This window comes from Anthonomus grandis, chromosome 4 (assembly GCF_022605725.1).
Source record: "Anthonomus grandis grandis chromosome 4, icAntGran1.3, whole genome shotgun sequence".
In the NCBI taxonomy this organism is placed as follows: Eukaryota; Metazoa; Arthropoda; class Insecta; order Coleoptera; family Curculionidae; genus Anthonomus; species Anthonomus grandis.
Window position 1 is genome coordinate 11495200 of NC_065549.1, and position 16239 is coordinate 11511438.

General features: G+C 33.7%; 1 protein-coding gene across 3 annotated transcripts in view; it reads left to right on the top strand.

Annotated features, from left to right (window-relative positions):
- Positions 1-1184: 1184 nt before the first annotated feature.
- LOC126735264 (putative phosphatidate phosphatase) overlaps positions 1185-16239 on the top strand; it is an 82567-nt gene continuing 67512 nt past the window's right edge. For all 3 annotated transcript variants that reach the window (XM_050439214.1, XM_050439212.1, XM_050439213.1), the window contains exon 1: positions 1185-1498. In XM_050439214.1, coding sequence (XP_050295171.1) covers positions 1432-1498 — 67 coding nt within the window. In that variant the 5' untranslated portion in view covers positions 1185-1431. The remainder of the gene's footprint in view (positions 1499-16239) is intronic.

Here is a 16239-nt window from a genome sequence, read left to right on the forward strand (position 1 = left end):
TTTTAATGTTTGTGTAGATCGAGTTTTAGTCCCTATCTCATGCATCTTAATATGCCATTTTTATTCATTGTTATTTGTTTTAACCTTTTGACCTTGCCAGAGGCACTATAGCTTTTTATATGTATTGACGAAAACCCTCAATTTGTATCCCTGATGATGGACATGTTATATGTCTGAAACATGCCGGATGAATAATTTTTAAATAAATTTAGTCGAGGATGACCGAAGCATTTTTAGTTACCCATTGACTAACATTTAATTTATATAGGTATTTCTTTAATTTTATATTTTATCATAATTTTTCGTTCAACATTGCTTATGTAACCACTATTCATTTGTACCATATCCTTTGTAAAAAAATGCGTTCTTTCTAACTCTTCATTAAAAAATGGTGGTTTCTTTTTAAAAAAACATATTGATGACGTCATATCTTTTTTTTAGTCACCCTGTATATTTAATTTCCACGTAGAAAAACCCTATACCCAATATTAAAATCGACGGGTTGGGTTGGGATGCACTGTATATCTGTATGTTGGCTTTAATTTTGCGATGTTACCAGTATTGAGTTTATATGTATATGGTTTTAAGCTACATTACTGGAATGTTCAAATATGCAATTACATCCTGGCACTTTTTAAGGTATGATATTTTGTAAAATATCAGTCCAATGGCCTTTCATTTTTATCTGTTTAATGGGTGTTTTTTTCCCATGGGATTAAGAGATTCATAAATAAACGTTTCGAACAGATATGGGCATATTATGTATCTATAAAAATAAAAATCCAATGGCTTCTCAAGAAAATCTATCCACTAGACCCAAGTAAACTAATTAAACTTTTCAAAGCATCTTTTGGAAGGTCAATGAAATTCCATTGTACAAAGTTTTCTGAAGTCATATTTGGACCAATATTGGACACCCATTGGAGGATGTGTTTTGCCTTGAAATATTTTATACATGTGGGAAAAAGTATCCAGTCTTGAACATTCCTGAAGTTCCGTGACGTTTAACAGGAATTCTGGGACGGGTTGGGTAAAACCGTTGATAAAACCCGACCAAACCGGAATAAAAATAAAACGACCGTTTATTTCGATCGCCCTATATACGAGGGAGATTCCCATTTGTGAAACCGACGTGACTCAGGTGGAACAACACAATAAAACGACACACACACAAAGTCCCGCGCACATTTCTCCACATTCGATCGCCCGTGGTGCGCTCAGTCGATCGACGACGCTTGCGTATCGCAGATCGGCCGCTCGACTCCTTAATTTCGCAATCGCGCGTTCGTAAATCTCCGCAATTGTTGTTTGGTTTGGTGCGGTCCAGCTGATCCATTAATTCCGTGAATGAAAATCACATTTTGACGTTTTTCATTGATTAATCGAGTGATGGTTTTGTAAAATCCGGTGGTTTTTCGCGGGTTTTATTCGATGGCGGACGATAGTGTCGTGGTGCCCCTCAGAAAAGTCGTTTTTGATGTATTGTTGTTGCAATTAGGTAAGGCAACATGTTTTTTATTATATATTAATATGTGGTCTTAATCATATGTAATTATGTCATTGCTTTGCTTGATTATGTAGTAAATAAGTATGAAGCACCTTGATGAATACAACATAGTGGTGAACACAAGGACGTCTTATGTATATTTTAGGAGATTCCCTGACGTCATTCGGTTAATCATGACGAATAAATAATGTTTGACTTTTCAATTTCGTGGGCAGCAAGGACATTATTATTGATTGGGGCGGTTAAGTATTTACATGAAATCTAATATTAAGCCTAATTTAATGAATATGGCCATAACCTATACAGGGTATGGCAAATATATTTAGGAAGTTTATTTATTATTATATAGTGAAGTGATTCTCAAAATGTGCTGCAACTCTCCCAACGCGGATCTATGAATACATGAACCATCTTCTGCACAAAATATCGAATATTCTTTGGGTATTAGTGTAAAAATATTCAGAAACTTTGACATTTAGTGTGAATTGTCATTTATGTCAATTATTGCCAATGAAATATGTTCAAAAACATAAAATCTGGAAAAATAAAACGTTTTCAGATAGTATCATAAAGGGTGTCTAAATAATGAAAATAATGAAATATTGCAATTTTCTCGACAACCCTGCATATTTCTTAAAAAAGCTCGGATCCGTCGATTTTTATTTTTTTCTGCGCATTTTTTACTGTAAAATATTAGTATACAGGTTAGCTGAGAAAGGAGCTTTAATAAACAACTTTATTTATTTAAATAGAACACCCTATATATTCTTTCAAATTTCGATGCTACGTAATTCTAGAGACATTTTCTGTACCTTAAATCTAACCTTTTTTGGCATATTGACTGCGTCAAAATGTGACCAATTTGCACAATTAACAACATGCAGTGAGAGCCAAAAGTCCGGAATAAATTCATTTAAAATTCAGGGGTATGTTCAAAAAAAAAACGCTCGGACACGTCGATTTTTATTTTTAGCTGCGGGTTTTCTTACTATAATTTTATGTATACAGGGTGGTCCAAAAATAAGTTACGACCATCAACTTCAATTTTTGAAATGGAAATACCTATTTTTTATTCTGTATTCTTAAAGAACAGAAAATTCTAGACATATTTCATGTACAATGTCCTATACCTATCTTCATTTGTTTTTGAGTTATCGACAGTTGAAGATCGACATATTTGCACTTTTGACATGTTATAAAATCCAAATGGTTAGACATAGACAATTGCGGTTTGCACTTTTTATCGAAGCTTTTTTAAAACCATCTATTGACACTAGCTAGTTAGTGTCAACAGGTACTGAGAAATTTATGGTTGAATTTCTGAACATACAATAATTCATGCAACTATGTAACAATCTTACTAAGGTAACCTTGTTTTTTGTGTTTTTTCATCCATTGTTGCAATGATGTTGTCATCATTTTTTGAAGTGACAGGTATCAAGCAGTCTTATCCTTGTTTATTGTAAAATTTAATATTGCCTGAAAAGATGATTAAGTTAAGTGAAACTGAGAGAATAGAAATACTAATTATGATAGGATGTGATCGCATTAGGACCCAACACCAGGTTTGTGAAATGTTTAATACCAAGTATCCTGATATGACAATATCTCAGTCTACCGTTAGCAAACTAGAAAGAAAATTTAGGGAATTAGGTCACGTCAGAGATCGACCCAGATCGGGTCGTCCCTCAATTTCCGAGGAAAAGAAGTTAAATGTTGTTTTGTCCATTGAAGAAAATCCTCATACACCGACTAGACAGGCAGCACTAGATAACGATGTTGGAAAAACATCTTTAAGAAGGATTTTGAAAAAGGCAAAATATCATCTCTAAATTAAAATTAATCCACGAACTTAACGAAGATGATACAGATGTCGATTAGAGTTTTGCGAAACCATAATGAATGTCTGCCATAACGACCGTCTTTTTACTCGTAGAATAATTTTTTCTGACGAGTCGACCTTCTGCCTCAATAGTACAGTGAACAGACAGAAGTGCCGTTACTGGTCTTCCTCCAATCCAAATTGGGTGATTGAAGCTCATACCCAATATCCTCAGTCTGTGAATGTTTGGGCCGGCATTATCAATGACAGAGTCATAGGTCCATTTTTCTTCTAAGGTACCTTAACAGGTCAACGTTATTTGGAATTCTTAAGGAACGAACTGATTCCCGCTTTATGTTTGATGTTTCCAAATGCAAATAATCCCAATATTCCAGAAGCTTCAATTTGGTTCCAGCAAGATGGCGCGCCGCCACACTTCAGCAGAGCCGTGCGCCAATATTTAAGTGAGGTATTTCCGGGTCGATGGATTGGGCGAAGGGGTCAATTGGAGTGGCCTGCTAGGTCCCCCGACTTGACTCCTTTGGACTTCTTTTTGTGGGTTGGGTTGGGTCTGTTATTTAAAGCATAGAGTGTATGTAAATGAACCCAACAATTTAGAAGAATTGAGAAATAATATAAGAAATGAGATTCAACGAATACCTCAAGAAATGATACGCAAAGTTCTGAGAGAATTCGAATCAAGACTCGCTTACTGTCAAGAAGTTCATGAGGCTCAATTTGAACATTTAATTCGGTCTAGATTAGAATAGTTTCTTTTTGTTCAAGGTTTATACAATACTTTTGATTAAATACATTCATATTTTGAATGTTTTTTTAGAAATTCAACCGTAAATTTCTCAGTACCTGTTGACACTTACTAGCTAGTGTCAACAGATGGTTTTAAAAAAGCTTCGATTAAAAGTGCAAACCGCATTTGTCTATGTCTAACCGTTTGGATTTTATAACATGTCAAAAGTGCAAATATGCCGATCTTCAACTGTCAATAACTCAAAAACAAATGAAGATAGGTATAGGACATTGTACATGAAATATGTCTAGAATTTTCTGTTCTTTAAGAATACAGAATAAAAAATAGGTATTTCCATTTCAAAAATTGAAGTTGATGGTCGTTACTTATTTTTGGACCACCCTGTATACCTAAAATTATAGTAAGAAAACCCGCAGTTAAAAATAAAAATCGACGTGTCCGAGCGTTTTTTTTTTGAACATACCCCTGCATTTTAAATGAATTTATTCCGGACTTTTGGCTCTCACTGTATATAATTGAAGATTTGGATAAAGAAATGGAGTGCTTTGAAGAATACTTGAAAGCTTCATCCTGAGTTGGTGATTTTCGCAGATTTTTGACAGGAAATTTTTATCTGCACATTTGCATATTTTACCCGTATAAAGCGAAATTTGTCTACGCGAAAAAGCGGATATTCGCAAAAAAGTTAAAATTTTAACTATTTTGCAAAGTTTTTATGTCATCTGTCATTAATTGTCAGTTTTTCTTTGTTCTGTTATGATTTGTTTATTTTTACTCTTAAATAGAAAACAATAAACGGTTGTTTTTTATTCAAAGATTTTAACTATTTGTTTTGTGGTATGAGAGCTGTGTGCAAAAACTAACATAAATAACAAAGTACAGGAACAATAATCAATAATGGAATTCGAAGACCTAAATGGGGATAGCCAAGTATCATAAAGTACATGATGTAATGCCATAAATAATAATTTCTGGTGTTTTATAGATTTATTGTGACATTTGTAAGAAAATGGTCAAAATTAGGTCTCTGAGCCAACATTTTTTGGTACAGCAGACTGAGTATGAGACTCCAGGAGGTGACAGGACTACAGTTTTTATGAAACATATGAATTAAAAAAAATGCAACACAACACAAAACATCAACATCGCAGAAAACTTAAAATTTCCCGCGCGAATATTTTAAATCTGGATTTCACACATTCTGTCAAAAAGTCTGCGAATTTCGCCCTAGTCAGAAGGTAAACTGTCAACGTCATTATCCACAAGTGTCACCAAAATAAAACGATTATTGTTTGATTATTATTATTGATTAACATGATTGTGACTATTATTTCGTAATAAAAAATTATGTATTTAAAGGAGCAGCAATAAACTGATATTCTAATAATGATTTGTTATCGTGATATGAAAAGGAATCAGCGAAAGGTTTGCAGAATATTTATCGAAAAAAATTTAAGTATGAAGTTTACCTTCCTATGTACAAGAACTTCTTAAAAATGATCCAGAAAATCGCCTAGGACTCTGTAAAGGTATGATGAGGTTATGCGATCAAATTCATCAGTTTACAAAAGCTACTTTCTTATTAAGCGGAGAAGTTAAAAGGCGAAATTATCGTCACTGGTCTGAAGAAACTTCACACTGGATTATTGAAAAAATACATAGTATCCGCAAAAGTCAACCTATGAATAAGAATGATTAATAGGACCGTATTTTTTTGAAGGAAATCTAAATGCAGAAATATATTACATAGATTTATTATAGCTTTATATAGAGTTAATTTTTGCTTTAGCTTATGTCTCTGCAAATCAATAGGATCTGGATATTCCACACCAGCAAATATGGTTTCAAACATTTGGTGTAGATACTAGATAGGTATTTTTTTATGAAAGTAGTTTTTTAATCTTTTGTAGCTTATATTATTTTAATAGATACTTTTTAGTATGATATCAATCTAGAATTTGAACTGAAATTTAAAAAATAAAAAAAAACATTGCGGGGTTGCTATTTAAAACAATTAATTATTTTGGTATTACTCTTATAACATAACTCCTTTTTAAGCCACCCTATATAAAATATTCTTGTATTAAAAAATTCCCAAGAAAAAATCGACGGGTCCGAGCTTTTTAACAAAATATACGGAGTTGTGGATCGTTTCGAGACCTTTACTTGTATATTTCTGGAATATTTTGTAAGATATTACCGATACTTCCAAGGAATACTTATGCCGAATAGTCTTTAATATACCTACCAATCTTCTTTGGGCATAGCTTAAAGCAACAGGTTAAATATTTATTTATTTATTTACACCACATAAACAGATTACAAAATCCAATTATTTAGTGGGAAAAATATCATAATTACAACTTAAAATTAACTATCCAAATACAAAACTAACGTACAATGAATAAAGATAACAATTTAATGAACTTAAACTACAAGTTTTACATTTTTAATATTTCTGATGCTGCAGCTAAATATGTCACACTGGCTCTGCACAGCATTATATATATATATCCCCAGCTCTGCGCAAAGGAGAAAATTTAGAAATATTAGTTCTGGCTCTTGTTGAGTAAAAGGTAGGAGGATTTCTTGTTAAGACCATTGGAAGGTGAAACATTACCAACAAGTCTGGTGAGTCGATCAAGTGGTTTACCAATTTCTATAAAAACTGCAGATCAGCTGATTTACGTCGAACATTAAGAGGTCGTATGGAAAATCTGTCAAGTAAAGTTTGATGTGGAAAACCGATCTCCGGATACACTTTGTCACATTTAAACCAGAGATATTTCAAAAATTTTCGTCGGACATTTTCGATATCTTGAATATGACATTGATAAAAAGGAGACCAAACTTGCGAAGCATATTCAAGAACGGTTCTAACGAGCGAAAAATATAATGATTTTAACGTAAATATATTATTAAAATGCTATGTATTTCGAATAATAAATCCCAAGATTTTATAGCTTCGGCTCACTATATCTGCAATATGTGGAACAAAAGATAGACTGGTATCGAATGTAATCCCCAAGTCCTTAAACACCTCTGCTCTAGGAATAGGTACATTGTCTATAGAGTATTCGTAGTGTATGGGATTTTTTTTCAAAGTATATAAGATCACAGTGCACTTGGCAACATTAAGAGGAAGATAGTTGTTTTTACATCAGGTGTTTATGAGGCTAACATTATTTTGAAGTACAAGGCAATCAGATATATTGTTGATTTTAAAATATATTTTATTATCATCAGCAAACAATCGACTTTCCACTTTAAGATGCTTGGGCATATTATTAATAAATGAATCAAAAAATAGTGGCCCCAAAATTGAGCCCTGAGGTACACCTGAGGATGTGGGAATTATTTTAACCGAGGTATGACCATAGCACTCAACCAGCTGTATGCGTTTTGTTAAATAGGAAAAAAAATATTATTTAACCGTGTGGAAAAGCCATAATATTGATCAAGATTATTTTTGAGAATGCTATGGTCAAGTCGATCAAAAGCCTTAGAAAAATCGGTGTATACCACGTCTACTTGAGAATTTGAGTTAATTGAGTCGGCAATAAATTCGGTTATAGTAACTAAATTCGTGGTAGTTGATCTACCCTTCATGAATCCATGTTGGCGAATATCAATTATATTTTTCATGCGTGGATAAAGTATAGAATGCAGAGTTCTTTCAAAACACTTTGACAAATTATTGATAATAGTTATAGGCCGATAGTTTTCAATTTTATTTTTATCATTCTTTTTATGTACAGGAATAATTTTTGAAGCTTTCCATAAATCTGGAAATCTGGTTTGATTGTTTTTAAGGCACATAATACTTCTTTTTCTGTAAATACTGTTATGTTAATTGTGTCGGCATTACTATTGGTATTACTTTCCATATTAAGGGTATGTGTAGACGTGGTATATGAGCTTTGAAAGAATTTAGCAAATGCATCAGCTATATTTTGGGGCTTAGATAAAAGATTTTCATTTATATCAGACATCTTCTGGGGTATTATTGCGTTGTGAACTTTTAATTAATTTCCAAAAACTATTGGGATCAGTAATCAAATTATTTTCTAGTTGTGCACAGTAATTTGTGTATAGGTTCGTTCATCTTCATTTTTATCCAGTATACTATACACTTTTTGGTAAAATTGTGTAACTGCTGTATTAATATCTAAAATATTACTTAAGAAGTCCCAGTTTACGTTAAATAAATCCTGGTATACAATACGTAGGTCGGCTCTTTTAAAATTGTAAAAAACATTCTCAATTCTGAAATTATTTTGAATTTTATCTCAAACATTTTTATATTTTATTAGTAAAGAGGGATGAAAAGGGTCTTCTTTAATTAAAAAGTCATTACATTTTTCAGCTGTACAAACTTCAGATGAAGACGCCACAACCAAATCCACAGCCGCCCTTGGTGATTTTGTACTAAGTTAAGTTGCTTCCAACTAAAAAAATCCATCATATTTAATATCTGTCTTAGTTTAGTACTTGGAAGAGAACCCTTCCGATAGAGGCTATTTTCTGGCAAATTAAAATCCCCTAAAAGAATAATTCGTGAATTGTACAGGTAGACTAATGAGAAATATTCGAAAATTGATTGATATATATCAGCACCAAGCCCAGGTGGTATATACATTAAAATTATATAAATTGAAACACTTTTTAATAGTATTTTTACCCCTACAATTTCAAGTTTATTTTTAAGATCATCTGGGAGATGCATTCTAATTGTCGAAACGGCATATTCTTGTTTAATTGCTAACAGAACAATAATGTTTTAACATCAAAATATATCAGTTCTGAACTTTAAATTGACGTAGAGGCTTTTGCTGTGAACATCATCTGTCATTTCTGTCAATTGTGAAATGGCTACAAATATTCGAACCCAAATCTGGAATATTTCATAAGATATTTCAGATACATCAATGGAATCATCAAGGCATTTTCTTTGACAAAACCTCCAATTTTCTTGGGGCATGGCTTATGGTAGCAGGTAATCGTTTAACATGAAAATATTCTGGCTATAGAATGAATTGAATTGTAACGCAGTGCGCATTGGGCTAGCATCCTTACATCGACACCAATAAGCCTACCAAACAGTTAAGTCTTGTGAATCAGCGATCCACGAGATAACTTTTTCTTCGAACAACTTCTTAGGCATTGAGGGAGCATTTGACAATACACTATATGACTCAATCAATCATGCCATAGCTGCACGAGGTATACGTCCTGTGATAGGCGGTTAGGTCAATCAAATGCTAAACGATAGAAAGATCACAGCGAGTTACAACATGATAAAAGCCAAGGTATACAGGGGAACACCACATGCGGAAGTACTTTCGCCGCTAATATTGTAGCGGGGGTTCTACGTACTTGCCGTATGTCCACCCTCCAACCTTTGACGTCGCAGGGTATCCGTCAACCCCCCTCACTATTTCTTTGTACAGTTATAGAAGAAAAAGTTGACAAAATGCATCAGGCGCCACTCTAAGTAATTAAAGGAGCTTAGAGTCCCCTCTAGCCTCTCGGGTAAGCCTTTAGACAGTGGAGAAACCAGGTAGAGATTGAAAGTAGACTGTCCGGTTATAATGAGATCTTATTGCTCTTAATCTTTATTATTACAAATACTAATAAGTAACAGGTTTGGTTGCTTAAAACTAAATGAATAAAAGTGTCCTTAAAATCTAACAATCCCCATTACCAATTTCTATGGTTAAGCACCGGCAGTTATTTCGGAAAATGTACTGGAAAATTCGGCACTCTATTAATGACGCAAAAGGGTATGATTTAAGGAACGGGGTTATGATGTTTTGTACAAGCGGTTACGGATGACATTCGTTAAGCAAAGCCGGAAACTCAACACCAATCAAGCGAAGCAATCTTAATCAATCGGTCAACATTTACCTCTGCTCTGTTGCTATACGGATAGTAATTATGACATCACGGACTCGGTTATTACTTGTCTCTCACCAGTTTGAGAAGCCAAGTAATAATTAATTAACGCGGCTACTCCCTGCCCTACAAAACACGAAGAAAGATCCAAGTGTCCAAGCAGTAGTTTTCATCAATCAAACAATTAAACGGAACGGTACGGCCGCGGACAGAGCAGAAATTAAAAAGTCAATAATAAAAATTATCAATCAAATACAAAATGAATCCGCAGTGAGTGTTTCTCTGGTTCCAAACAAGAATGTAACTTTTCGCGAACGGAACTAATGAAACGTTGGTTTAATCACCCGTTTACTACCTGCCCTACAAAACACGAATAAAGATAGTGTCCAGGCACCAGTTAATAATATTCGCGACTGTGGCTTGCCCTACAAAACATGAAGAAAGATAGTGTCCAAACCACAGTTTTAAAAGTTCATAAAGCGGAACGGAATCAATATGAATATTCTAATATTTAATCACAGACAAAAACTCACAGCGGAAAATTAAAATACCACCGTCTTCCAAGCTTGTAAAAATGGCAACTAAAATACCGTAACGCGGATAATTTTACGATTATTTTATTAATATATACCGCTTACTAACTGCCCTACAAAACACGAAGAAAGATAGTGTCCAGGTAGTAATTTATCAAAAACGCGCTGCTGCCTGCCCTACAAAACCCGAAGAAAGATAGTGTCCAGGCACCAGTTATCAATCTCGGCTGTTGCTTGCCCCACAAAACACGAAGAAAGATAGTGTAGTGTATTTCATGAAAATAACCGGAAAACTGGAAGCATAGTGATGAAAACCCTCTCAGTTTTAGGCATTTGTGGTTCTTTATTATCCTAAGAATAACCAGAGCTGAAAATAATAAGGCCAGAGACTACAACATCAACGGAGTCAACGGAGAACTAGGCATAACCTATAAGAAATCAAACCATTCCAGGATACTATCAGACTAGAAACCTCTTTAAGTTGGTTTCTTTATGAATGTTTACCATTATAAACCCCTCATGACTCACAGGTAAAGCTTAAAATGTATCTTTTTGTTATGTAAATTATAAATTTAGAGGTTAAAATGTTAACGGAGCAAAATTATCTATGTTGTCTTATAAAAGACTGTCTGGGCTTACCCTTATTACTATAAAATAAAGACAAAATCTTGTAATCTTGTGTTAACTTCGTTACAATGTGGAACCTTGTATTGGACAGCCTACTGACACGACTGAGAGACAGCATATCTTCGCTATGGAATACGCAGACGATATCGTTCTATTAGCACGAGGGGGCAACCAGAATCATGTATTGGAAAAAATGCAAGGAGCTCTGAACATTGTCGAGGACTGGTGCATGGACAACTAAGAATAAGCCCCACAAAAACCACCCTAGTTGGCTTCACAAGATAGAGGAAACTAGTCCCTAAGAGACTTAGTGCTCGTTGGTGGATACCTGCGACTCGACCATGAAGTCAAATATCTAGGGGCGATTCTGGGTAAAAAACTCAGCTACATGAAGCATGTAAAAAATAACACAAACAAAGCCACAAAAACTCTTGCGTACTCTAAGAGAATGTTCGGCATATCATGGAGACCCTCACCAAAAATGATACACTGTGTGTATACAACAATGGTAAGACCCATCATAACAAATGCAGCACTCAGTCCTATAGTGGCATACGGCAGAAGGAAGGACTGTTATTCAGATAGTCAACAAAACATAAAGAACAACGGGTCTGGATATAACAGGAGCAATGTCAACGACACCGACTGCTGCCCTAGAAAACCTGACAGGGCTAAGCCCACTACACTGAGTAGTACGGGCTGGAGCAATATCAGGAGCAAAAAGGGTACTATCGAATGGCGCATCGATCCTAAAGAAAACTGGATAGAATGCCCCTATTCGACATGATACAGGACATTGGGTGTATGGCACTAAAAACGGACAAAACCAAAGTCACACAGCCAGACAAACCCTTTGTTATAAAGGAGGGAAAGGGACCACTGGACATAGAAGCTATCCGACGTAGACAAGGCGGCTACTCAGTATGATACACTGCATCTATACGATCGAAGATCGGTGTAAGATGGAATATCTCAAGAAATATTCCAGATATATCCATCGAAAAAATAAAATTATTAAAAACAAATTTTGTGTTGACATTTTAAACAGAATCCTAATTATTATCATCCAATCTTCTCATTACATTTTGAAAGATTCAAGATTATTTGACTTTTTTTCTTCTTTATGTTTAGAAAAATTTTAATAATTTCCGCATGTTTTGTTAAATATACTTTAGAATTACTGTCAATTGTCAACTTGTTGGTAAACTAAACTATTAACAACTGCCTTAAAATTGACCGGATCAGACCGAGATCGATGAATTTATTATTAATATTTATAATAGTTTGAATATTCTTTGATTATATTGATGAATTTTTGATGAAACATTATTCAATCTAGAATAAATCTTTTTTCTGATGTTTTCATGAGATATTCCAGAAGTTCTCCATACAACCATATTTTAAGAAATATTGTGTGCAGAATATTTATAAGGCATTTAGCATGTCAATTACATATTCTGAGCCTAATAATAATCCTTAGATAAATGAAGATTGTATTTTTCATTATTTAGATAAGAAAATATTCTAGCAATATTACACTCGAATATGCACCATTTTTCCTAATTTTCTTCTTAATTTCTTTGAATTTCGGCGTGGTTGATAGCGTAAAGTAAAATTGCAAAATGACGAACAGATCTTGGAAAGACACTATTTTGAAAAACATTTTAAAAAATGTGTTTCCAGAAATATTCATAGGATTATTTTATACTAAAAACATAATTTAACGTCAGAAACTACTTTAACAAATTGATTGTCTAATAACTTCTAGTATTTATTATTGTGGTATTGGTATTCCACAGGTCTAATTTTCGGCAATAAAAATTATTTTTTAATTTAATTTATTCATTTTTTTACTATATTAGGACCGCTCGTGCCTGATTTATGCTGACAAAAATAAATGAAACATGATTTGAATCTATTATAACTAATTATGGATTATACAATTTTACATTACTTTGTTATTATATTGCATATATTGTCAACAACCAAAATTCAACGAGAGTTGATGTCATGTCTAGACTGAACTAGATTTCAAGATCTCTAACGGGAATTCGGCAAGTACCATGACGTCTTGTCTGAAAAATTGTCGTTTTTTCTACAACCATTTGTTGTTTCACGGGAGATATAACAGTTCAAGTATTACTTGTATACAAAGATTCAATGTCTCCAATAGAGAAACACTAACGAAAAGTTTGCAATAAAGAAATGACCAGTTATAGTGTATTTAAGTTCTCGTTAGTATTTGTTTTCCGATTATGTTTTATTGACATGACGTATAATCATATCTTAAACAACATTTGCAAATTTATTTATAAAATTCCTCTTCCAGATAGAAAAGCGTTTTATTTGATTATCTGTTATGTTTTCAAGCTATGAAGCGCATAATGCTATTCTAGCGATTTCTATGAAACTACGAAAGTCATGGCTCATTCCTCTAGTAATACGGTGTGCTAGTTCTCGTAATTATTCGATTATACTTTAATTTGATGATATGAGATTTCAATAAAAGAATGACCAGCAAAAGTTTGCACATTTATTCAGTATCACGCCACATATAATCCTACTTTCACTTAACCATTGAATGCCATGCAGTCATTTTCATTTTTGGCAGTATGACACCGTGCTTTACCATCGTACTGCATATACATATTATAAAAATAGCGTTTTGTAATGTAAAACGTGATTCCATCCGAGTTGGGCGGCATTTTATTGATGTTATGACGTAGTCCGCGAACGGCTTCGGTATCGCAGCAGTCAGTCAGATAAATAAATCTTGCCTAACGTTTATATTGACCCAGGTCAGAGACTTTCGTATAGAACGTTTATATTGTGATCGAACTAAAAAACGGCCGGATGAAGTCGGATATCAATAAATAATTCTTAATTGAATAGAAGAACTTGAAGTGACAGAAGTAATGCTCAGATAGGGTGGTCCAGTAAAAAAATATTTCCTAGAAAATAAGCTGGATGTCAAAGTTTTAAATACTGGATTTCTGATTATAACGCTTGAACCAGTATGTCAATAGATTTAGCCTTGGAGAGAATATTCTCAATAGTTCACAACTTGATTCTTAACTCCAATGTGACTTATATCAGTGGCGTAAAATTACGTTTTATTTTGAATAAATCAAAAGCTCTCAAATATGTTTTTTATTAAATAGGAATTATTTTATCTTGGTTCCCGGCATTGGAAATTCTGAAAGAAATAAAAAATACATAATACGCAACAGACATTTAAAAATTTCGTATACCAAGTGCCTGGAACAGAAAAAGAAATTACTCCCAAAAGTCTGAAAATTGCGAGAAATGCCTGAAAAATGTCGTCAAATGCTTGGAAGCAAAGAAAATATGTCTCTAAAAGCATGGAGTAATAATTACTTTAAATCTTTAAGTGATAGGAAACATTATTTCCATTTCATAAAAAATATAAAAACGACATCAAATGTGAAAATGAAGAAATGCCTCTAAAAGCATAAATAAATTTTAAATGCCTGGAATTAAATTAAAACTTACATTAAGTGCCTAAAAAATACGAAAATTTGTTTCTAATTCCTGGACTATATCACGGTGACATTAAATGCCTGGAAAAAAAGGAAAATACTCTCAAAAGCCTTTAGAAAGAAATTACGAAAAACTCTTTTCAATACCTGGAAGATTAAAATGACGTCAAATGCCTGGAAGATCTAAAGAATGAAGACAACTGCCTAAAATACACAACGTCTATCCATACCATCAAACTGATGCAGATTTACAAGAATCGAAGTGAGAAGTATAAAAGTTTGATAAACACCATTGCTAAGAATAGTTTAAACTAAAAGTGAAGCCATCGATACGGTGCATCCCAAAGTAATCAACAAAATCATAAGAGCCTATAATTGAAAAGGAGTTCTTGACATATGATCACGTGAAGTCTAGTAAGTAATCAAAATTATCTTCAAAACGTAATGAGAATCTTCTTGTGTTAGCAATCGAACGATTGGAACGACGCATATCAGTAACATTCATGCTACATGAAGACCCCAGTAGTGATACTTCCTCTCATTAGGGCAAATTGCACCTGAAATAACGCCGGAAGGAGATGAAGAATATCGAAATAAGCGAAAATTCTGAAAAGCCAGAAATCACGACTCCAGATAGAAGGTCCTGGACCAGACGGAGCCAGAAGCTAATATCTCGATTGAAAAATTTAAGGAGACATACATTTTTTTTTTCAAGACAGACATTTTTCACTAAAATGTTTTGGGAAAGAATGTGATATTAGCTGCTAACCTATGCAATGAGAGTAAAAAGATTAACGTCTATGATATTGGTAAGATTGGTAAGAAGAGATAAACCAGGTAATAAAAATGGTCCTTGCAAGAAGAAGAAGAAGAAGCCTCGTTAGAAACGAGATATAAAAACTGACGACCCGTGTAAAAAAAGGTGTGATCCATGTAAAACAGAAGATCTATGCACACTGTATGGCGACCAGTCCAAAAAGGTCCACTCATCTAAAAAAGATAAATCTGGCAAATCAGATGACACTTACAACTAACCCCCGCCATACACAAAAACAAAACCATGTAGCAGAAATTCTATTTACTGTACAAAATCCGGTGATCCATGTAAGGAAGAAAATAATGAAAATGAATGAGACTTGCGCCAAACCAGAATCCTTATGTAAAATTGACCCTTGTAAGAATCAATTTGAAAAAATTGAAAAATATCTTTGTGTCAAGTAGAAAGTGACCTCACCAAAGCACCCCTGCAAGGCTCAAGACGAGCTCAGGGGTGGAGAAGTCTGTTGTGAAAAAGCCGAAATTTATTACAATTTAAATCCTTGCAAGAAACCAGTGACCTTACATTTACATTTTAGTTACTTATACGATGAGATCCATTGGAAAGAACTCACGTGGGGTAAAGAATGCCCTCCTCACACTCCAGAAATTAGGCATAAAAGCTGTAAGAAAATTGTAGAGAACAGGAGTGTCTACGGAAAAAAATGGCTGACGGTAAGGAAATGCCTGGAAAAAAGGAAAAAATTACTTGAAATGGTTAAAAGATATAAAAAATGAAGGCAATTTCTTAAAATAAAAGAAGAAATTCC